This window comes from Hemitrygon akajei, chromosome 4, assembly GCF_048418815.1.
Source record: "Hemitrygon akajei chromosome 4, sHemAka1.3, whole genome shotgun sequence".
NCBI classification, from domain to species: Eukaryota; Metazoa; Chordata; class Chondrichthyes; order Myliobatiformes; family Dasyatidae; genus Hemitrygon; species Hemitrygon akajei.
Genome location: NC_133127.1, coordinates 45,722,487 through 45,747,317, shown reverse-complemented (window position 1 = coordinate 45,747,317; position 24,831 = coordinate 45,722,487). Strand labels below are relative to the sequence as shown.

General features: G+C 40.4%; 1 protein-coding gene across 1 annotated transcript in view; it reads right to left on the bottom strand.

Moving 5' to 3' along the window:
* The window catches only part of LOC140726291 (probable E3 ubiquitin-protein ligase HERC6), a 47,727-nt gene that overhangs the window by 14,795 nt on the left and 8,101 nt on the right, over positions 1-24,831 (bottom strand). Inside the window, exons 5-16 of the mRNA XM_073042475.1 lie at positions 24,517-24,608; positions 20,625-20,752; positions 19,140-19,246; positions 14,653-14,717; positions 12,741-12,856; positions 10,654-10,713; positions 8,790-8,877; positions 6,720-6,900; positions 4,535-4,725; positions 4,319-4,423; positions 3,405-3,503; positions 1,212-1,382 (exon numbers count right to left, since the gene is read on the bottom strand). Coding sequence (XP_072898576.1) covers positions 1,212-1,382; positions 3,405-3,503; positions 4,319-4,423; positions 4,535-4,725; positions 6,720-6,900; positions 8,790-8,877; positions 10,654-10,713; positions 12,741-12,856; positions 14,653-14,717; positions 19,140-19,246; positions 20,625-20,752; positions 24,517-24,608 — 1,403 coding nt within the window. The remainder of the gene's footprint in view (positions 1-1,211; positions 1,383-3,404; positions 3,504-4,318; positions 4,424-4,534; positions 4,726-6,719; positions 6,901-8,789; positions 8,878-10,653; positions 10,714-12,740; positions 12,857-14,652; positions 14,718-19,139; positions 19,247-20,624; positions 20,753-24,516; positions 24,609-24,831) is intronic.

The window sequence follows — 24,831 nt, the reverse complement described above, 5'->3', positions numbered from 1 at the left end:
CTGCGGTTGGTTGAATCCGCGCATACAGAATCCGCGGATAAGGAGGGCCGACTGTATATGAAACGATAGGTTTTCCGTTTACATAAAACATTAACTCTGTCTCTTTCTATTAATGCTTGACCTGCCGAGTGTTGCTTTCTGTTTTCACATCTGATAAGACCATAAGATATAGGAGCAGAAGGCCATTCAGCCCATTGAGTCTGCTCCACCATTAAATCATGGGCTGATCCTATTCTTCCAGTCATCCCCACTCCCCTGCTTTTACCCCATATCCTTTGATGCCCTGGCTAATCAAGAACCTATCTATCTATGCCCTAAATACATCCAATGACTTGGCTTCCACAACTGCTCGTGGCAACAAATTCCACAGATTTACCACCCTCTGACTAAAGTAATTTCTCTGCATCTCAGTTCTAAAAGGACGTCCTTCAATTCTGAAGTCATGCCCTCTTGTCCTACACTCCCCTACCATGGGAAATAACTTTGTCATATCTGATTTGTTCAGGCCTTTTAACATTCGGAATGTTTCTATGAGATTCCCCTCCCTCATTCTCCTGAACTCCAGGGAATACAGACAAAAGCTGCCAGACGTTCCTCATATAGTAACCCTTTCATTCCTGGAATCATTCTCATGAATCTTCTCTGACCCCTCTCCAACGTCAGTATATCCTTTCTAAAATAAGGAGCCCAAAACTGCACACAATACTCCAAGCCTGGTCTCACGAGTGCCTTATAGAGTCTCAACATCACATCCCTGCTCTTGTATTCTATACCTCTAGAAATGAATGTCAACATTGCATTCACAACTGACTCAATCTGGAGGTTAACCTGTAGAGTATCCTGCACAAGGACTCCCAAGTCCCTTTGCATCTCTGCATTTTGAATTCTCTCCCCATCTAAATAATAGTGTGCCGGTTTATTTCTTCCACCAGAGTGCATGGCCATACACTTTCCAACATTGTATTTCATTTGCCACTTCTTTGCCTATTCCCCTAAACTATCTAAGTCTGTCTGCAGGCTCCTCTCATAGTTCCTCTCATTTTTTTTTAAACTAACACCCACCACAGCTTTTGCAAATATTTAAAATCAATGCCAGTTCTTTGGGATGTGAACTCATATTTCATGATGTCTGTTTTTGTCCAAAAGCATTAATATAGTAGTGGTTTATTGAAAATGATCATGACTCTTAGAGTATTAAATATTTATTTTACCAGAAGTGACTTCTGAAGTTCTGCCTTATTCACATTCTTCAATATCTCAAAAGTATCAGGAACCAAGCTCTGGCGATTAACCTTCAATATGAACCAGGCACATCTGAAAGGTTCTGGGCTTCCTGCGAGTGAGTTCCGTAATGTGAAGTGAAAAGCATCGAAAACTGCTTTCTAACCAGGAGAAATGGAAAAAAATATTGTAGATAACACACGTTGTCATGGCACTGAATATACTGATGATGCACCATCAATAACTCTTGGAGACGGGAGGCGAATGATAGGCTTTTATTAGCTGCAAGAAACCACCACACAACATCCTGGAGACTGGGGGGGGGGGGGGGGGGAGCAGTGCCTCCAACCACCTTTATACAGGGGTCTGATTTATACTAATGATTTAGACTAATCATTAGCCCATGGAATTAAGGAGACAGCAATGGAAAAAAAAGGCTGAAAGGCAGAAACATTAGAGATTCTGCAGATGCTGGAAATCTAGAGCAACACACACAGAATGCTGAAAAACTTAGCAGGTCAGACAGCATCTATGGAAAGAAATAAACAGTTGACATTTCGGGACTGGATAGAAAGGGGGCAGAAGCCAGAATAAGAAGTGTGGCGGGGTGGGGGGGGGGTGGAGGCAGATCGAGAGTATTACAAGCTGACAGTTGAGACCAGGCGAAGAGGAAGGTGGGTGGGTGGGTGGATGATGTGAGGAGATGCGAAGTGATAGGTGAGGACAGTAGACCATGAATAAAGTGAAGGAGGTGGGGAACCAGAGAGAGCTGATGGACAGGTTATGAGGGTAGGAAAGGAGTGGAGAAGGCTGGTGTTCTTCATGGTCAGTACTAGGATAAACACTTGTATGTGCATATTAATGATTGAAAGGTGGTATATGGGGGTACCAATTCCTAATTGTTTACAACAAAGCATGGGAGGATAAGGACAAGACAGCACAGGCAGGATGAAAGGGACATGGCAGTTGAAAAACAATGCATTCAGATACAATATTGACAATAATAGAGGTGTACAGGAACCAAGGATTCTGGTCTGAATGTGCATTAATCCTTGAAAGATCCAAGGCATGTTGTAAGGATTATTAGTAAAGCACTTAAGGACAGGAATGTTATCCTGAATCTGTCCAATGCATTAATTGGAGAGTAGCCTCGGATTTTGGTCACCTAATTTTCAGAAACATGTGAATATCCTTGAGATGACAAAAATCAGATTTACTACAATGTAGAGATGAAAGATTTCAGTTATAAGCAGGAACTGTTGGAAACACACAAAAGGCCAGGCAGCATCTGTGGAAACAACAGCAGATTTAATGTTTTAGGTTTGTGTCCCTTCATCGGAACTGGGAATTCAATTTTTCTCTTGGCAGTAGTATAGACTAGCTTACCCCTGTCTTGATATTAGGCAACTCATTACACAGAAGCAAAATCTGCTTCTAACAGCTACATAAACTCATGCAAGATGTCCTTTTGCAGATGTGGTCTTAGTTCTTCCTATATCTACCAACAACTTCTCTGCAGTTTAAATCTAATTTGTTTTCCCTCTTTCCAAGTTCAGACAAAGGGTCTTTGACCAGAAACATTAACCCAGTTTCTTTTTGTACAGATGCTGCCTAACCTGTTGAGTGTTTCCAGAATTTTGATCCTTTTCATTTCAGAATTCCAGTATTTGCAGTTTTGTTTTCATTTTCAAACACTAATTCCAAGGTATCTGCCCTGGCTTGGTTTGTCTCTGTGAATCAGATGGGGTAGGTTCAATTTCCACTGAGACTCAAGCAAAAAGGTTTCCTGAGGCTTTATAGATGTATTAAGTTGCAGAACTCTGGATAAGGTGTTTCGAATTGAGCTGTCTGGAAAATATACAAGATTTAAAATAGATCAGAAGAGTTACACCTGTATAACACTGGGATACTATAATCGTAGGGACAGGTCTGCTCTGTATAACACTGGGCTACAGTACACTGGGGATGGGTCTGTCACTTAATAAATCTTGGCTACAGTACTGGTGGGGACAAGTTTACTACTGTATTATTAGTGTAATATTTAGGACTGGCCACTTTAATACTGGTAGTCACAATCTTGACAAAGACGTAAGTTTGAAGGAGCAACTTTGAGGAGACAGGTAGTGAAACTTCAAATCACTTTGGAATGGTGGATTTTACTCCAAGACAAGCAAGTTCCTTACCTGCATCTTCATATCTGAATCCATGTAAAGTAACTGAGCCTTCAATATCAAATCAAGGATAAACGGGTAGGAGAGAAACATCAGGATAATATTGGTCGTCTTTCCCATTTGATTGCCATGCAAGAAATAAAAGCATAAACAGTATTATCATGATATGCCTAGACAAAGATGACTAACATCAAATTTCCCTACAACACCGTAGGAAGCAATTCAGCCCATCAAGTTTGTGATAAATTGTGCCGTGAGAAAGATATAGATAGGTGGTTCTCAATAGCGAGTGTATGCTGACTCTCAGAACAATCCTATTAAACCCATTCCCCATGGATTCTCTCTCACATGCCCATCAAGCCCCCATCCAGAACATTCAACTGACCTGCGAACCAGCATGTTTTTACAATGTGGGAGGGAACTGGAGAGCCCGAGGGAAACCCATGTGGTCACAGGGAAATCATGCAATCTCCATATAGATGGCATCAAACCTGGATGTTTTGCTAAATGACCAATTTCATACAAGCCTCTTCTACTGGGTAAATTGTCTCTTATTTGCATTGATTCACTTGATAAAAATATTTGTCTTTTAAGCACCACAATGACCACTATGTTCCCTTGTTTGTAAAAAAGGATACCATAAACTGTTCCCAAACTGTTAAGTGATTGCACTTTCTCATTTTAAAAATCTCAGCCTAGGTTTAACTAATCAGATTCACTGTTACAATATCATTTAAAAAGCACAGCTGATCTGAGTAATTGTTCTATTTCCCAAGAAGAAACACTGACAAAATCATCAGCAACTAAGGCATCATAACGAGGTGGCAGCATGATAGTACAATGAGGCAGAGAGTTGCCAACAATAGGTTATGAAACATGCTTGGACATCTGTTTTAATTCAGTGCCAACATTTGCTTGAAACTTACCAGTTGTTCAGCTCTGCATGTGAGGGCCATGTCAAATGAAAACAGGCGAAGTTCACTGATGTAGAAATTACTCAGTGGAATGCTATGTTTTAACTTCATATTTGCCTAAATGTGAAATACAGGAACAAATTTCCTTAGTACCTGCTGTTTTGTGCTTTAAATGTTGTCTAAGTGAGACTTCTACAATATTTATAACCAGTTTTCCCTGATACTTACTTTGTAGAGTAGTTTCAGTACATCCAGAACATTTTTAAAATCAGTTTGTTGATTATTAAACTGGAGGGCAAGTGATGGGTGGAGTTGTTGACATAAATGAAAGAGGTCGATTATCTTCCGGGTCAAAGGAGTCTTAATTATCTCGACCACAGTGTTCAGGTAAGATGATTTCAGGGTTGACCAGTGTTTTCCTAATTGTTAAAAGAACACAAAATTGGCTACTCACAAATGATCAGGCTACTAGAATAGTAACGGAAGACACGCATGCAGCTTACGATTTACAATATTTAAAGTTAGGAGCATCCTTGTATACCATAACTGCAGGAATTGAATCTGGAGCTTTCAATAGCTACATAATTTGTCTGGGCATCACTGGTCAAGCCAGCATTTAATACCCATTCCTAAAATAAAGAGATGCAATATTTTGGTCAAGATATTCTTAAAAGGCCGAAGCAACAATTAAGATTTGTAAATAAACTCATTCCCTGGAGAAACAAGTTCTGGTTGAATTGAGTTTAAGATGTGTGTTACAGCAATGCATCTCAAACTACACCTGACTGATAAAGCAAAACTAAACTGGTTGGAAATGTGTCCTTAGTCACTAGAACTGAATTTGGAAGTAGAGAGCCTAGTTGAAGATATCTGGTACACAGGCATTTGTTTAGAAAAGATCCAAAATCCAAACCTATAGAAGCACAGACAGCAACACACAATGGCGCTGGAGGAACTCAGTGGATCAGACCACATTTATGGAAGGAAAGAGAGTAGACATTTCAGTTTGAGACACTTCATCTGGACCCTTCAATCCTTTGGGTTCTCCAGTGCCTTTGTGTGTTGCTCCGGATTTCCAGCATCTGCAGTCTCCTCTGTCATCTTCTTCAACAGTGTGACTCTTCAGGAATTATTACAAATGTGAACAAATCTATTAAACATATTTTTTAAATTTTGTATCATTTAATAGATGCATTTATGTGAAACATAATATAAAATTACATTTTAAAAATTACACTGAGTATACAGAAATATCACTGATCTGTAATCTATATGTGTAATTCAAATAACACAAAGCCCCAAAAAATTCAAACTAGAGATTTCTAGTGTATGACAAAAACAATTGCAATATGCATATTTTGTGCAAGAGACTTCAAATAAATTTCTGCCCTAAAGCATAGCCACTTATCAGAATTGCTGATTCCTCAATCACATAAGAACATAAAACATGGAACTCAGTGAGTACAGCACAATACAGGCCCTTCATCCCACAATATTGTGCTGACCTTCATACTGACTTGAAGGTCTAAGGTCTAAGGTTTCCTCCTTCAAAGCCATCATTTTTCTTTTCTCCATGTGCCTTTCTAAGAGTCTCTTACATGTCCCTAATGCATCTGTGTCTATCACCACCCCAGTAACACATTCCACGTACACACCATCTCTGACATCTTCCCTGCACTGTCCTCCAATTACCATAAAGTTATTCCCTCTTGTATTAACCATTTCTGCCCTGGGATAAAGTTATTGACTGTCCACTAAATCAATGACTCCCATCATATTATACACCTCTACCAAGTCATCTCTCATCCTCTTTCACTCCAAAAAAAGAAAGACTTACTTAACCTATCCTCATAAGACATTCTCTTTAATCCAGCCAGCATCCTGGAAAATCTCCTCTGCACCCTCTCTAAAGCTTTCAGATCTTTCATGAGGCAACCAGAACTGAACACAATACACAAGTGTGGTCTAAGCAGAGTTTCATAGAGCTGCATCATTACTTCATGGCTCTTGAACTCAATTCTATGACTATAGAAGGCCAACACATCATATGCTTCAGAATCACTTTATTAAATTGCATTGTAACTTCAAGGGATCTATGCAAATAGACCTTAAGATCACTCTGTTTCTCTGCTGCTAAGAACTCCGCCAGTAACCCTGTACTTTGCCTTCCAAGTTCAACCTTCCAAATGTATATTACTTCACTCTTTTCTGGTTGAACCCCATCTGCCACATCTCTGTCCAGCTTTGCATCCAAACAATGTCCCACCTACAACATCTACACTAACCACAAAACTACCAAACTTTGTGTAGTCTGAGGGTCAGTGTTGAAATTTCTCCTTTTAATTTCTCCAGCCTGGTCTGTAGGTGAATGCAAGTGCAAGAGCAAGAGCCAAACTCGATTCAGCTCTCTTACCTAATATATCCTTTGAGGGTGCATCCAGATGTGCAATGGCTTTTATAAAGCCATTAACCAGATCTCTGTACTCTTTCATTACTTGGCATTCTGGCAGAATTAAGTAAATCATCAGTGCTTCTTCATCAGAGCCCAACCTCTCAAGATGTTGAATTAATTTTGATGTCAGGCTTGATCTTATCTGTAAAACAAACACTTACTATTTGTACAAAGTAGCATTCAGCCTATGCCAGTTCCCAGTCCTGTACATTCCTCTCTTCATTTTCCCTCAGAAGCTTATTAACTCACCTTGGATTCTTTTGCCATTTAACTAATCTTAGGGGTAATTTACAGGAATGATTTAATCTACCAGCACTTCTTTTGGATGTGGTGGGGAAAGCAGAGTACCACCAGAAATCTATGCAGACACAGGAAGGGTGAAGACAGGCACATACAAGGTCAAGATCAAGCCTGGGTTCCTGATACTGTGAGGCAGAACTGACTGCTACACCACCATCCCTTCCTTGGATGTTATCAACTATGTGACCATTAAACACCCTAATTCAAAATAAATGCCAATCATTGTAGCACTGAATCAGGCTCACGGGTTTGGCAAGTAAGATAGTGAACACCAATTGGGAATAAACATATTAATCAATATTTACAAACAGTAAAAGTTTGGCCAAACATTCATGTTCCTCAAGTTACAGACAGTACAAGGTTCAATGTAAAACAAATATACTTAGCTAAAAGTGCATGCAGACCATATCTTCTCAAAGGTTACTTACACCACTTGCCTTAAACAAGTGTAAAGGGGGGTTTCTTCTTTATCTTTGTTACTGCGTATGTTAATCAAAATGGCTTCTTTGTTTTGTTAAAAGTAGGAATGCTTCTTTGTTGCGAGAGAGTGCTGGAAGCTTGTTTGGGTTAAAATTTACTGATAACGAGAATTGTATTCCTTTGTAAACCAATTGGGATTAATGTTGTTCTTTCTTCTGAGTCTGTAAGCTATTGTTGGCGAGCTTTTGGGGAGGAACTGGGTGAGGAACGGACCCCAAGCAGGGGTCCGAGGCCAGGAGGTACCCCGAGGAGAGGAGATGAAGCTAGATGTGCTTGGCTGACCACTTCGGGTGGTCCTGAGCTGTGAGTCGAGGAGTTCGGAGGGGATCGAATGGTGGCCAGAAGACTTCAGTAATTGAGCTCCAACGGTTGCGCACGAAGTGGTTTGGACTTTGATAAGTTTGGTGCCTTTTCTTTATTTTCATTTCCTTCATATATACTGTATGGTTATTAATCAGTTATAGTAATCTTTATAAACTGTAATCATTTAATCGCATATGGTGTCCTGTTTGTTCGTTGGCGAGGCGGGGACATCACACAGCATCCACACAAGCTGATTACCCAGTTTGGCGGGGCTGAAGGCTGCTCCCCCTAGACGAGAACGAGCTGAGCGAGCCTGAGGTGACCCAGGGGGTTACACAAGCAAAGACAGAGCAAGCCTCTTGCACCTGCTACTTTATACCTGGGAAGTTTGAAACTGGACACCAGGCGGCTAACCAATGGGAAAAGCAGCTGCAGTTTCTAAGCTAACTAATCATGATGGAAAAGGAAAAGTGGGAGGACCTGAGATGGATCAGAGGAAGGAGCAGGGGCAGGGGAATGCAATGGGAAGGGTTACCAAAAATTGGAAATTTCAATGTTCATACAATTGGGTGTAGATTACCCAGGCAGAATAAGCCATGAAACCCACAGGACAACCATGTATATCAGAGAGCCCTCAATTAAACAAATTTACAGGATTCTGAGAAAGTTAACAGGGCACCCGGATAAACAACTTGAAAGATTAGCACTTCTGGGGGATATAGTCCATATAGATCAGGTATTCAAAGAGAGGATGCATGCTCTTTCAGTTTCTCTCATTTCATTACAATGAAATGAGTATCACTTCATAACAAGTGAAATTAGAAACTTAACCTCCTCTTTTAAATTTAGATTACTAGGTAGCTCCATATGGCTTAATGACACCAATTTTAATAATCTAATTTAGTTTAGCACAACCAGTCATTCCAATGAAATGGTGCAGGTACTTACCACTTTGAAAATCCAGTCTTTTTCAGTAAGCTTCTGAAATATTTCTCTGGCTGCTTCCACATCAACACTCACAAGGTTGTCTCCTTCACTATAAGGCAAATATTACAATTTCTAATACATCCTTAATATAATAATTCACAGCATAAATCAATCAATCATCTCAAATTCTTCCAAATCCAACATGTCAGCATGTCTCCAAACACAAAGCTCAATGGTATTACACAAGCTCTTTTCTAATTTTGCCTGAGTCTGTTTTAACTCAATGCCTCATATTAATAAAGAGCTATATTTTCATTCGGCTGGGTGTACAATTAAACATTATTTCTTTCTATCATGCAAGTTCAAAAAATTTGAAAAAGTGCAAGAACACAAATTAGTTTTGCCTACTCGTCAACATGTTAAGCAACCATTTACCCTTTGAAGTATACTTCAGTAACCTGTCAGTCAGAACATAACTGGTGATGATTCCTTTCCTCCAACAGATGTCGCTTAACCCATTGAGTTCCTTCTGCAAGTCATTTTTGCAACAGTTGGTGCTAATCTCTACTCCGAGGGAGATACGGAGTTCAAGCCACACTCAGGGCACTTGAGTTTACACATTGTATAGTGCCATGGGAGTTCTGCACTATTGGTGATGCAGTATTCCAGAAGAGATGTTGAGAATGTTATGTAAATATTCTTCAGCAACATTTTTAATCAGAATCCTTCAACATTCAACATCAAATAGATGATGTGGTCATTAGTGACAGTGGCATCATAAATTGTAAGTTAACTACTCATAGTAAGTATTTTGCCGACTGGAGACTTTGGGATGGCCAGAATTTGTGACAGGATGTTTTATAAAGAGAAATGCCTCCTTTTCTCATGCCTTTAAATATAACATATCCAAAATGGAAAGAGGGTACATTCCGCCAATCTACACCCAAAGTTATGAGCATTGAAATTTCCAATTTTAGTTAACCCTTACCACTGCATTCCCTTGTCCTTGCCCCTTCTTTTGATCCACCTCAGGTCCTCCCATTCTTTTTTCCTTTTTCCATACACCCCGTCCAGCACCCCTTCACCCACCTCGCCCTCTCTCTCCGGGTTCCATTTACAAACACTTCATGCATATATCCTCTCCCCATCTGGTTCCATCTCCCCTACATCTCAACCTTAATAGTTTTCCATTTTCCTGGCCTGCTGCGTTCCACCAGATTTGTGTGTGTTCCTTCATTTTCCCCTTCCTTGCTTTTCAGAATTCCAGTTCTTGTAGCTTCTGTGTCCCCATTTATCTCCCTCTAGCCTCTCTCAGCTTTCACCCTACCTGCCTCACCTGATTCAATCTACTCCACTTTCATATTTAACCTTGTTTGCTTCCATCTAATATTCATCTGCCTCTGTCTCCAAAATCCATCCACCCTCTCACCAACCTGGTTTCTTCTGTCTATCATCCCTTATCTCTTCTTAGTCCAATTATCACTTACCAAACTCCACTCTCCCCTTTACATTGACTTCCCTCTCTATTCACAGTGCTAATGTAAAGCCTTGACCCTAAATATTGACAATTCATCCCTCGCCTCCAGAACCTACTAAACCCACTGGTTTCCTCTAGTAGTTTGTTTATTGATAAAATAAAAAAAATGCTGGAAATATTTGGTTGTATCTCTGGAGAGCGAAAGAGAATTAACTTTACAGGTTGATTACCTTTCAGTGGATTATTGTCGTCAAGTTGAAACTAACTTTCTTCCCAAAAATACTGCCAGTATTGCAGAGTAGTTTCAGCAGTTTCCATTTTTATTTTGGTTCTTAAACATCAGTACCTTTTCATTTTTTGTGCAATGAATCCAGATTGATGTAAATACTGAGCTCTTATTTCACTCACCCTCTCTTGAGGAAACTCCCAACCAGGCAGGACGAGGATGAAAATATTAAACCAATTTCCCTATAATATGAAAGATAGTAAGTGTTACATTGCTCATTTGATACTGTGATACCTTCTTTCGAATTTCTAGAAAAGAAATATCTGACATAATGCTCCCATGTAAATTTTGGAATGAACTTCAAAGAAATGCAACCAACAAGTAGTCAGTTAGTGGAATATTGTCCTCAGCCCTGGCCACCTCATTTTGGAACGATGTAGACACTTGAGAGAGATGCAGAAGAGATTTAACATAAAGCTGCCTGGATAAGAGAGCATGTTTGATGAGGTTAAGTTGAACAAGTTACAGCTTTTCTCTTTGGAGCAAAAGACAATGTGAGGCTACTTGATAAAGGTGTTTATGATGACAAGAGGCATAGATCAAACTGATAGCCAGAGACCTTTTCCTAGAGCGCATATGGCTAATACCAGTTGGCATAATTTTAAGGTCATTGGAGGAAAGCATGGGGGACTGTTTGTAAGTTTTTTTTTTTAGAAACACAGAGTGGTCAGTACACATATCACCCTGCCAGGGGTAGTGGTAGATGCAGATACATTTGGGGCATTTAAGAACCTTGTGAACTCTGCCATGGATGGTCCCAAGACCAGATGTTAAAGGAAGAGGGTTGGGCATGGGGGCTAGCATCCCCATCCCGTAAAAACCCTGAGCTACCAAAACACCAACTGCAGCTCCAAAGATCTAATTGATGGGAGAGGAGGGATCTCCAATGATGGGCTATACCTGGGAACAACTTGAAGGACTAGCCCAGGACTGACGACTCTAGTGGACTATGTCTCAGTAGGGGTGATAGTCTTAAGAAGAAGAACCTCTTACGTGGACAATAGAAAATTGAGGGCTGTGCAGGAGGGAAGGGTTAGATTGATCTTAGAGTAGGTTGATAACATATTGAAAGGCCAAACAACACACACAAAATGCTGGTGGAACACAGCAGGCCAGGCAGCATCTAGAAGGAGAAGCACTGTCGATGTTTCGGGCCGAGACCCTTCATCAGGACACATATTGAAAGGCTTGCACTTTGCTGTAGTGTTCTATGTTTAATCTGCTAGAAGAATTCAACATGTCAACATGTCAAGCAGCTTTTCTGGGTGGAGTGTTAAGTTTAAGGGCTAAACCCTGCATCAGGACTGGTTAAGAATTTAGACCTAAAACTTTGACAATTCTTCCATTCCACAGAATTCCTCCAGCACATTGTTTGTAGCTCCAGATTCCAGTAGCTGCAGTCTACTGCCCTCAAAAAAAGTTGCAGGCAGCCCAAACAAACTTGTGAAAAAATATTTTGGTGTCAACTTCTTTTAAAAAAATCAACAGAAATTCTGGGAGTAGAAATAGTACTGAGCTTCCAAAACGTAGGATGAATGTTCAACCTCATTCGAGTAGAGGACTGATAATTGAGAGGCCCACGGTATTGTAATTTCAATATGGTATTAAACAGTAAAAATAACATGGATTGATCAAGGTTTTTGGTCCAACATAATTCAGTGATGTGAACATTCAGTCAGTCTTTCTAACAGATAATTATGAGCAATCTCTTTCACTATTTTTTTATTTTATCCAACTAAGAGACTCGCAGGAGCTAGTACCGTTAGAAAGCTGATGGGGTTGAATGAATGGAACTACATGCTCTTTCTTATTGGCCAATTAGCCCCATTAGTACCACCAACATTCTGAAGCCATTGTGTTGGGAAATCCTAGCTGAAGAGTAGAAGCAGACTCAGTACTCATTTACAAATGTAACTGAGGTGGAAAACCCGTGAATTAATAAGGAACAAAGAAGGATAAATTGAACAGATCCTTCAATGACTGAGCTGGCATAGGTTCAAAAAATTAAGTAGTCATTGCTTGTGCCTTATGAGTCTATTATATTGCTTGCCCAATGCATAAACTGAGATTCTGCAACAAACTGGCTGGAATGACTCACTGTTGGGAATTCACACAAGCCCACAAACATTGTTTGTTGCATCGGATGTGAAGAGTTATCTTAAAGCAAAGGACAGAAACCAAATAAATAACTGATATAAACAGTGCTGACCTTTCTGCATCATTGTATTCATCAATGTTGATCCATCTCTCAGCAATGGTTGTATCAAGCATGAGCATCTGCTCTTTACTGTCTCTGCAACGAAGGTCAACTGCAGGCATTTGAAGCTGAAAGTAAAATACTATAAATAAATGAATCAGACATTGAACTACTGCAACTTAATTCAACTCCAGAGTCCTTACTTAAATAGATAGATGATGTAACAACAAACTATTGACAGAAAGATTAAGAACAGGAGGCTAATTCTAGGTATAGGTAAACATATTGACAGGAGAAATGACAATAGGTCATTTCCACTTTCTGGAGAGTGTAGTTCAAGGGGGCATTGTCTCAGGAGGAGGGATGGCAATTTAAACCTGAGATGACAGAGGGTAGGAAATCTGCGGAAATTTCTGCTTTAGGTGCTCAGACTGAAACAGATCCTTTTGAACAACAAGTGAAGTTATGTTTTCCCTGAATGGCTGAGCGGTCGTCTCCTGCTTTTATTTCTAATATTCTTGAAATAATTGTCATGAATGAGGTAGAGACTGGAAGGATACTGAACATACATATGATTAATCTGGTATCCAGTGTCATAAACGAGTATTCTACTCCAACCACTTGTGTAATGTATTTTATGGTATCTTAATCTAATGTGTGCAGATGAAATTCTTGCAAATCTAAGGTTTAAAATTCTGGTTAATGATCTTATATCAGGAGTATTTCACATCAATACAGTAATCCACCATATAGTAAATGGCATGAATGATTTCTTCTCTGATTCAATCTTGTAAAGGTGTTTTGTCAATTGTGAGAGGACCACATTTCTGGCTCTGCATAATCTAGCCATGGCACAGAGATGTCTGTCTTGCTTGGAATCCCTCCCCTATAAATGACATCCACTTGTCAACCAGTATTCCAGAAGGTGTGTGAGCAACTGGTCAGACAACATGTGGCTGTGATAGGTGGACTGATCTGAGTGAAGCTCTGTTGGGTGTTAAGTACATCATGGATGTTCATGATAAGTTATGGCCTTAATGTGCACCTCACTTAAGTGTGAATGTAGATGAGGAATTGGATTTTCAATATTTTTTGTGGTAATGTAAGTAATTGCAACAGCTTTATAAATACTTTACTACAGCATCATGCTTTGATGTTGGTTCTACACTAATGCTGTTTTTTTTTTCATCAAGAGCTCCTGTACTCACCAGAAGGAAGTCTTACGGCAGATCATCAAAACCATGGAGACTGTTGCCAGGAAATCTCTACTCATGATCTATCAGACCACTGTTTCAAAAATATCACCATGTGTTCTGTCTGTGCTTTCATTTTGTCAGCAGCATTTTGAGAACTACTATGCATGGCTGGATACAAACAGGGCTCCAAGATTATTTTTGCTAGATCACTTTGCATGTGCTGCTGCCTTTAAATAAAACCACGCCCAGATTGACATTTGTTGGCTTGTTGTTTTTCTGATGTTTAGTACGATTTTGACTCTCTTCATACATTTGCAACAATGTCTCAGGATGTCCTTTATCATTAGGCAGGAAGTACAGAAGCTTTATGTTCCACACCACCAGGTTCAGGACAGCAATTTCCCTACAACCACAGGTACTTGGACTAACCTGAACAACCCTAATCCTACCTCAGGGAAAAAAAAATTGTGGGTCACTTTTTGCACTCTCATGGACTTAGCTTTTATTGTTATCTTTTCTTGCAGTAACATCTTGTTTTGCATAAACTTTTTTCCCCTTCACTCTCTTAGACAATTTGTAATTTATGTTCTGAATATTGTCAGTACCAATGCGCCTGAGAGGCTACTCAAGGAAAGTTTTCATAATACCTGTACCTCACTGTACTTGTGCACACAACAGTAAGGTCAACTTGACATCATGTTAATTTTAGTAGATTACTACAAGCTTACCTTAGTCTGAAAAAAATTAATGTTTGGTCCTGCAAAGATCTTGTTAACTTCGGCATGTTGGAACTCTGTAAGAAATATGTGTTTGGTAAGAAAACATCTGATTTGGCATTTTGGATACATAATCCATATTTCCTTACAACAAAGGAGGCCATTTGTTCCATCCAACCTATGGTAGGTCACAGAGTAATCCTTTCAGTCTATTTTCCCCACTTATCTGTTATTTTTCTTGCTCGCAAGCCTATTAATACCACCTTGATTCTCCTGCCACATCTTTGGGATGTGGGAGGAAACTAGGGCATCTGAGGCAACCTGTACGCTAACAGGGAGAGCATGCACTCTCCAGAGGTCAATGTAAACCTAAATGGCTGGAGAACTGAGGCAGCAACACGATTTGTTACAACATGAAAAAAAGCTAGAGGACTTCAACAGGTCAGGCAGCGTCGATGGAGGAAAATGGACAATCGATGTTTCAAGTCGAGACCTTTATGTCCATTAGCCATCCATAGAAGCTGCCTGATCCATTGAGTTCTTCCAACATTTTAAGCATTGCTCCAGATTCCAGCATCTCTTGTGTCTCCAGCACTATCTGTAAACCAGAGATACCCTGAGGTTTAACTGGAAAAAAATTAAAGACTTATGCGTTTTCCCTTCCCTCCCCCCACCTTCTAACTCTGACTGCTTGTCTTTTTTCTCAAGTCCCGATGAAGGGTCTCGGCCCAAAAGGTAAACTCGTTACGCTTTTTCATAGATGCTGCCTGGCCTGCTGAGCTCCTCCAGCATTTTGTGTCTCTTTCTTGGTTTTCAGCATCTGCAGATTTCTCTTGTTTGTGATTGGACTTGCATTTTTATAGCACCTTTTAAATCCTTTCTGTGACATTGCAAAACACGTTGCAGGCAATTAAGTAATTTTGGAGCAAGCTATTGCAATCTCAAAGGATGAGGGCTGAGGCCAAGTCCACACTACACTGGATAAATCTGTAACCGAAGCTTTCTCTCTTCGTTTTTACCCTCCAACCACACTAAAACGGCGTTTTTGTCCCCCGAAACCAAAGCTTTTCAGAAACGCTTTCCAGGGTGGGTATTTTTAAAAATGCTGCTCAGGCAGATCAGTGTGGATGGGGTAACCGGAGAAATCTGAAAACGCTTGTCAGACGGCAGCACACCATTTCATTGTTTTTTTTTTAAACACAACCTAACAATATCAGAACAGCCCGCAACGAGGTTGAAGCCAGAAGAGTTAGAAATGTACTCACCAAATACTTTGACCCATAACTTATTGAATAAATAAGTATACTCACTTTGCCCTGTTTTCTGTCCTTGCTCGTATGAAGGTGGTTTACCTATTTATGCAAGTACTTCTCTGACAATAGATGTGTAATAGCCTAATGTAACATTGTATGGAAATACAAGGTAATACTGATGCAGACATGTTTTACACATTTAACAAGGGGCTTTATTAATGCAACAGAGTTAGTCAGTTTTTCAATGTTCGTCGTCAGCCAGGTCATACTGTCCGTGAACTCCCTGTCCGTTGCCTCCATAAGCTCCAGTATTTGTTTTTTTTTTAAACTTTTAAATCCTCCTGAGAGACAGCCAACAGCTGCCCATCGTTTAAGTTTTTCTAGTCTGTAACTGAACAAACACGCACCATCTTGCACGGCGAGATTCGACAACAAATATGTCACTTGTTTTCGGTAGATGCGCATGCGGAGTAGGAGGAGATTTGCCAAAATTTTCATTTCAATGTGGACGGAGATATTTTTAAAAAAGCATAGTGTGGACACCTATCGTTTTTACACGAAACTGGCGTTTTCGATATTATCCGGTCTAGTGTGGATGTAGCCTGAAATAAATCCGCTTTAGTGAATCTACTTTCCATATAGCAAGCTCCCAAACAAGATGCTCTTGTGAACCACACCGAAAGCCGGAAGACAATTAAGTGCACCTGAGACATCAGGAGGTGCCTTGTTTAAATAATTAGAATGAAATAAAGAAGCTTCTGCAACAGCACCACAAAGTGAAAACATGTACAATGTGGTTCCAGTTAATTAGGCCATTTGTTAATCAGGGCAACTGCTTATTTGGAACAACTCTTAAAGAACAAAAGCAATACACACAAAATGCTGGAGGAACTCAGCAGGCCAGGCAGCATCTATCAAAAAAAGTAAATAGTGCATTTCGGCTTGAAATGTCAACTGCCACCCCTCCCCAAAGAATAAAAATTAAAATTAAAAACATAGCTGGATTTGCTTTGTTTATTTGGGATATCATGCTACTTAATTGGGACAGGAGATTTTAATAGAACAAAGAATAGTACAGCACAGTACAGGCCCTTTGGCCCACAATGTTGTGCCGACCCTTAAACCCTGCCTCCCGTATAACCTCCCAGCTTAAATTCCTCCATATACCTGTCTAGTAGTCTCTTAAACTTCACTAGTGTATCTGCCTCCACCACTGACTCAGGCAGTGCATTCCACGCACCAATCACTCTCCGAGTGAAAAACCTTCCTCTAATATCGCCCTTGAACTTCCCTCCCCTTACCTTAAAGCCATGTCCTCTTGTATTGAGCAGTGGTGCCCCAGGGAAGAGGCACTGGCTGTCCACTCTGTCTATACCTCTAATATCTTGTATACCTCTATCATGTCTCCTCTCTTCCTCCTACTCTCCGAAGAGTAAAGCCCCAGCTCCCTTAATCTCTGATCATAATGCATACTCTCTAAACCAGGCGGCATCTTGGTAAATCTCCTCTGTACCCTTTCCAGTGCTTCCACAACCTTCCTAAAGTGAGGCAACCAGAACTGGACACAGTACTCCAAGTGTGGCCCAACCAGACTTTTATAGAGCTGCACTATTACATCACGACTCTTAATCTCTAACCCTTGACTTATGAAAGCTAACACCCCATAAGCTTTCTTAACTATCCCATCTACCTGTGAGGCAACTTTCAGAGATCTGTGGACATGTACCCCCAGATCCCTCTGCTCCTCCACACTACCAAGTATCCTGCCATTTACTTTGTACTCTGCCTTGGAGTTTGTCCTTCCAAAGTGTACCACCTCACACTTCTCCGGGTTGAACTACATCTGCCATTTCTCAGCCCACTTCTGCATCCTATCAATGTCTCTCTGCAATCTTCGACAATCCTCAACACTATCCACAACACCACCAACCCTTGTGCTGTCTGCAAACTTGCCAACCCACCCTTCTACCCCCACATCCAGCTTGTTAATAAAAATCATGAAAAGTAGGTGTCCCAGAACCGATCCTTGTAGGACACCACTAGTCACAACCCCGCCCCTCCAATCCAAATGTAATCCCTCCACCACGACCCTCTGCTTTCTGCAGGCAAGCCAATTCCGAATCCACCTGGCCAAACTTCCCTGGATCCCATGCCTTCTGACTTTCTGAATAAGCCTACCGTGTGGAACCATCCAGTTTTTACATAGTGTTAGTAGCAAGCACTTGTGTGGCCATTAAGACACTATACTGTGCTTAGAGTAGCACTAAGAGGAGAAAATCTACAGATGCTGGAAATCCAAGCGACTCACGCAAAATGCTGATGGAATTCAGCAGGTCAGGTAGCATCTACGGAAAAGAGTAGACATTCAATATTTTGGATCAAGACCTTCCTTCAGGGCAGTCCTGATTAAGTGCCTCTGCCTAAAATATTGACTGTCTACTCTTTTCTATTGATAGTGCCTGACTGCTGAATTTCTCCAGCATTTTGTGTATTACCGTGCTTGGAGTGAAAAGTTTTAAATAGCGTCAGTTGTAGGTTCGTGCTCAAAAAGCAGTGATTGTTTGTCACCAATAGTTGGCAAGAGACATGCATTTTGACAATTTAGAACCGTTTCGCTCACTGTAGTTTCAACCATTCAAACTTGGAGATGCCAGTAGTGGTCAGGAGTGAAAAATGAATCGATTTTACTACTTCAAGTTAAAAACTATTAAGTATTTGAGAGTATCATCTTGAATGTTACAATGAAAATTAAGGTTTGGACTGGAACTGCTCTGTTGATAACTATAAGGAACTAATACAGTTTTATATTACTGTAGTTGTATTGATAGTGTTCTAATTTATTTCATTTTAATACCAGCTAAATGGTAGTTTGTCTTTTTTTAAAATACCTTTTTAACTAATTCCACAAAACTTCAGCTAATTGGAGCAGCTGCTTAATTAGGCCAAAATGTACTGATCCCAATGTGTCTCAATTAACCAGAATCCGGAATTTTTGTTTCAAAAGAAGGATTAATGAATTTATTTAATATCTCATTTACATTTGTCTTGTGAATGCTGCTTTCCATCAACTCACCTTGGTGAGTCTGAACAGCTCGGGAATCTACACGACTGATTCCATGAGACATTCCGTCAATGGCAAATAACTGCAGAAAGGTAAACTGCCCTTGCCAACTTTGTTTCAAACGTTATGGGATGAATATGAAATGCAAAGTCGGGAGTGAGTTGCTGTCGTTTGATTACCGGTACCTTGTTGAATTTGGTTTCCTGATGAACCTTCCTTTGTTTTTCCCTGGTTTCCAAAGCCAAAGGAGACAACGACATTCAAAGAGGGGATGTAGGCGAGCGTGTGATCACTAAACAACAGAAGTCAACAGATAGAGTAGATTAAGTTATTTTCATACACACCAGGTTACAATGAAATTCCAGTCCCGATGAAGGCCTCAAATCAAAATGTTGACTACCCACTTCCTTCCACAGAGGCTGACTTACCCGTTATCTTTCTCCTACATACTGTATGCTGCTGAAAGAAATTCCTTCATTGACAGTTCACAGAGAAATCATGGTCATGATTAATACAGCAATGAATACTATGAACACAAAGCAGCAGAATGGGGAAAGATTGCAGTGCATTCTGAAATAGTGCAAAAGTGATAAGAACAGAAAAGTTTGAGAATGTAGCAGCACCTCCAGAAAGGGAAATTACCATGTCTGTGTAATGCAATGAACTTTGCTGCCTCTGTGCTTGGATTTCCACGAGAGATTTCAATGATCAAATGCACTAAGAAATATAGCACAATGCCTACTGTTTTTCAAGAATAACTATATGTCACAATAAATTATGCATTATAGATTTGCATTTAAAATGCAGAAAATAAGATATGGTTTACAAGGGTATTTTTAAGAATTTCCGTATCTGTAATTATAACTGTTAAAAAGAATATCAATAACACCTCCTCTGTTAAAACTTACACTGTATTGCAGAGGAACACCTGTTTTGGGAAGGTGTACACAGCAGAAGGCCAAACCATTAGGCAAAACGTATAAACCAATTTGGTGAAGCCTCTATTATCATATCTTTAAACTCCAGGATAAAAATCTCACAAATTGAGGGACACGTGGACCAGGATACCATGCTGGTCACTGAGCACAAGATGATGGGAGAAATGGACTGACTGAAAGTCAAGATGAGTTTAGGATGAGCTTAGGAAGGATGAGAGGGAAAGTAGAGTGAAATTGAGGTATGGTAGGTAACAAAAGCAGAGAAATCGGTTTATCTTCCCACAGCCACCCATTGACAGTAAAGTGAAAAAGAAGCCAGTTTTATCTATGAAAAAATGCAATATCTTTGTTCATCTAAGTAAATCAGATGTTTTTAAACATTCCAGAAGTTCCCCAGCTGCCATAACTCCATAACTGAGACTAATCTTATTTTTTTAATTCCATATTTGTTTGAAGTAACCAGGCTTTGAACAAAATGCATTTCTCTCAATGGCTCAGAAATCCAGTTGGATTTCAGTAATTTAATCACGAAATTACATCCAGGCATGCAAAGGACATGATAACAGATGGCCAGTTATCACACCCCCCAGCAAATAAAGATAAATTTCTCTTCCACCAGTCTATTGCATACTACCTTGCTGAATCATTGAATTTATTAGAAAACACCAGAATAATTTCTATTTCTGTGAAAAAGAGCAGGCTCACTGGGCTTCAAGCCTTGAGGTTACTCACCTCCCACAAGCAATCTGGGAAACTTCACCCTTGATTTGTTCTACCCTTTGAAAAGACGTCACATTGCCCTTCCTTCCCAGGCCTAGTTGCCCGGAGCTCCCATCTCCACATGTGAATACAGCACCATCCTGTATAAGGGAGTGGGGTGGGTGGTGTCACAGTGGTAAAATTAGGACAGATTATCCAGAGTTAAATCTTAACACAAAAGATAGTGGAATTACTAACCCCTTATTCCTTCCTGAAATCCTCCACAAATTTGTGGATCCTGGCTGACTTTAAGCTTTTAAATCTGCAATATTTACCTGTAGATTAAATCCTAATTAGTTGACTCATTGCTTTTTGTAGCCCCATATTATGTCCAAATTTCCTGAGCAAACACGAGGAAATCTGCAGATGCTGGAAATTCAAACAACACATACAAAATGCTGGTGGAACACAGCAGGCCAGGCAGCATCCATAAGGAGAAGCGCTGTTGACGTTTCGGGCTGAGACCCTTTGCCAGGACTTAGTCCTGACGAAGGATCTCAGCCCGAAACATTGACAGCGCTTCTCCCTATAGATGCTACCTGGCCTGCTGTGTTCCACCAGCATTTTGTGTGTGTTGTCCAAATTTCCTGCTGCATTTCTCAACCACCAAGGGTGGATGCTTTTTAAAAGTATAAATTGCTTGTACTGAAATTGTGTGCAGCATCCTGAGAATGTTATTCCAAAAGCATCAATCTGATTTCCTAATCCAATTCAAATGAATGTACAGTTCAGAAAAAATACTGTACAAACAGCATGGCACCACTCTATAGAGATACAATAGTCTTCACTTTGGGACTCTATAGAGATATAATAGTCTTCACTCCTTTCACAGTAGCATTGAACTTGGGATCTACACATCAGATGCTGCATGAACTCAGCATGCCGGGCACACTGACCCAGAGTTCCCTCAGCACTTTGTGTATTGCTCTAGATTCCAGCAGCTGTAATCTCTTGTGTCTTCACTGAATCCACTCCAGGGTTTCAGATTTCTGGATGATGGGGTTCTCTTCTGGGGAAGCTCTGACCTGTGCAAAAAGGGTGGGTGATATCTGAACTGGAAGGGGACTAACATCCTCGCAGGCAGGTTTGCTGGAACTGTTGGGGAGGGTTTAAACTAATTTGGCAGGGCAATGGAAATTGGAGTGATAGGGTAGAGAATGGGGCAGTGGGTATACAGGTGGACACAGTGTGTAGTGGGACTGTGAGAAAGGACTGGCAGATGCTCGGGCAAAACTGCAGTCAGTGTGATGGGTTGAATTCTGTTTTTAAATTAAATAATAGGTTCAACAGTTCAACAGCTTAAAAAAGTGAGGATGAAGTAAAAATTCAGTATAGTGCAGGAGAGGTTAAGAAAAGACAGAAATTTAGAAAGGGGTAGGAATTTAACTCCCAGATCATGTGGACAAAATAAATAAGGACGATAAATAGATAAATGCAGGACTGTGTGTTATTTCTGAATGCACACAGTATACAGAGTAAGGCAGATGATTTTGTATGCTTTGGGCATCATTGAGTCACGGCTGAAAGAAGATCATAGCTGGAAGCTTAACATCTAAGGATACACATTGTATCAAAAGGTCATGCACTTTGGTAGAAGGGGAAAAAAAAAGGTGTAGACTATTTCCTAAACAGGTAGAAAGTTTAAAAGTCAGAGGTGCAAAGAAACGTGGGAGTCCTTGTGCAGGATTGCCTGAAGTTTAACTTGTAGGTGAGTCAGTTGTGAGGAAGGCAAATGCAATGTTAGCATCCATTTTGAGGGGACTAAAAATATAGGACTAACCCCGATTGACATCAATGGATCTGGGGATGAGAGGGTGAACAGCCTTAAGTTCCTCAGGATACACATCACCAAGTATCTCACATGTCTATACATACCGGCTGTGTGGTGAAAAATGCACAACAGTGCCTTTTTCACCTTAGAGAGTTGAAGAAGTTTGGTATGGGCCCTAAAATCCTACAACCTTTCTACAGGAGCACAATTGAGAGCATCCTGACTGGCTGCATCACTAGCTGGTATGGAAACTGTGCTTCCCTCAATCGCAGGACTCAGCAGAGAGTGGTGTGGACAGCCCAGTGCATTTGTAGATGTGAACTTCCCACTATTCAGGACATTTGCAAAGGCAGGTATGTAAAAAGGGCCTGAAGGATCATTGGGGACCCGAGTCACCCCAACCACAAACTGTTCCAGCTGCTACCATCCGGGAAACAGTACCACAGCATAAAAGCCAGGACCAACAGGTTCTGGGATAGCTTCTTCCACCAGGCCATCAGACTGATTAATTCATGCTGATACAATTATATTTCTATGTTATATTGACTGTCATGTTGCACGTACTATTTATTACAAATTATATAAACTGCACATTCTCCTGCCTTCTCTCTGTAATCTTTGACATCCTGACCAATCAGGAACCTATCAAGCTCTGCTTTAAATAGTGGATTCTGGTGAATCGGAACATACTTGGACCAAGTAAATTGCTGCTCCAATTAGCTGAAGTTTCATGGAGATCATTAAAAAAAGGTATAAAAAAGACCAATTGTATAACAAATTAAATAATTAAATGAAATACAGAACAAATACTACTGCAGCACTACAACACTGTGTATTAGTTCTTAATACTTATCGACAGAGGAATCCATCTGCATTGCGTTCTTCTGACTGTAAACAAACGAAAACAGCACAGACAGCTAGTGCAAGTAATGGGCTGCCTTCCTGCAATTCTGTCAATGACTGCAGCCTCCAAATCTTTGGTTTCATTGTAACATTCAAGATGATTGTCAATACCTTTAACTTCCGTTTAGAAGATAGTCAACGCCTTTATTCCTTCTACCAAAGTGCATGACCATACACTTAGCTACACAATATCCTATCTGCCACTTCTTTGCCCATTCTCCCAATCTGTCTAAATCCTTCTGCAGGCTCCCTGCTTCCTCAACAATACCTGCCCCTCCAACTACTTTGTATTGTCCACAAACTTGGCCACAACATCATCAAGTCTGTCATGAAAAGAAGTGGTCCTAACACTGACCCTTGTGGAACACCACTGGTCTCTGGCAGCCAAGCAGAAAAGGCCCCCTTTATTCCCACTCCTTGGCTCCTGCCAATCAGCCAACCTTCTATCCATGCTAGTACCTTTCCTGTAATACCATGAGCTCTTATCTTGTTTAGCAGCCTCATGGGCGGCACCTTGTCAAAGGCCTTCTGAAAATCCAAATACACAATATCCACTGATTTTCCTTTGCCTATCCTGCTTGTCATTTCTGCAAAGAATTCAAACAGATTTGTCAGGAAAGAATTCCCCTTAAGGAGGAATTATTTGGCCTATTTTATTATGTGCTTCCAAGGACCCTGAAATCTCATCCTTAACAGTGAACTTTAAACATCTTCCCAATCTCTGAGGTCAGGCTAATTATCTTTCTTCTGCCTTCCTTCTTTCTTGAAGAGTGGAGTGACATTAGCAATTTTCCATTTCTCTGGAACCAGTCCAGAATCTAGATAACTACTATTGTCTCTACAATCTCTTCAGCTATCTCTTTCAGAACACTGGGGTGTTGTCCGTCTAGCCTAGGTGACATCTACCTTCCAACCTTTCAGCTTCCCAAGCACTTTCTCCTCATTAGTTGCAACTAGACACACTTCTGTCCCCTGATGCTCTTGAATTTTTGACATAGCTCACATTTCTTCCCCATCCTGATGTTATGTCTGAACTACAACTGAGCCTCTTGACTTGGTCTGTATTGCTTTTATGCATTGAGTTGCTACTACATGATAGGCTGATTAGGTACTTGCATTAACGAACAGGTGTACCTAATAAAGTGGCCACTGAGTGTAGCCATATATTAGTAATAATAGCTGAAGACATACCTTAGTTAGAACAACAGAATGATGGCTGCCACAAGAGATATAGGCAACATTAAGCCTCCTCAGCTGATTCACAGAACATGGGAATTCTCGATCTATTTAAGAAAAAGAACCTGTTTCAGCACAGAAGAGATGTGCCATCTAGAGATGGGGAAGTTCTTAGCGATATGCTTTAATCTCAACATTAGTGTTACATCCCCATTAAGTCATCAGAAGACCAGAGGAACAAGGAAGGAAAACGTTTGGATTTAATTTGACAATCAGAAGACATTTTCAACATATCATTTTTCAAATTCAACTAGTGGAAAGTTGCAGTTC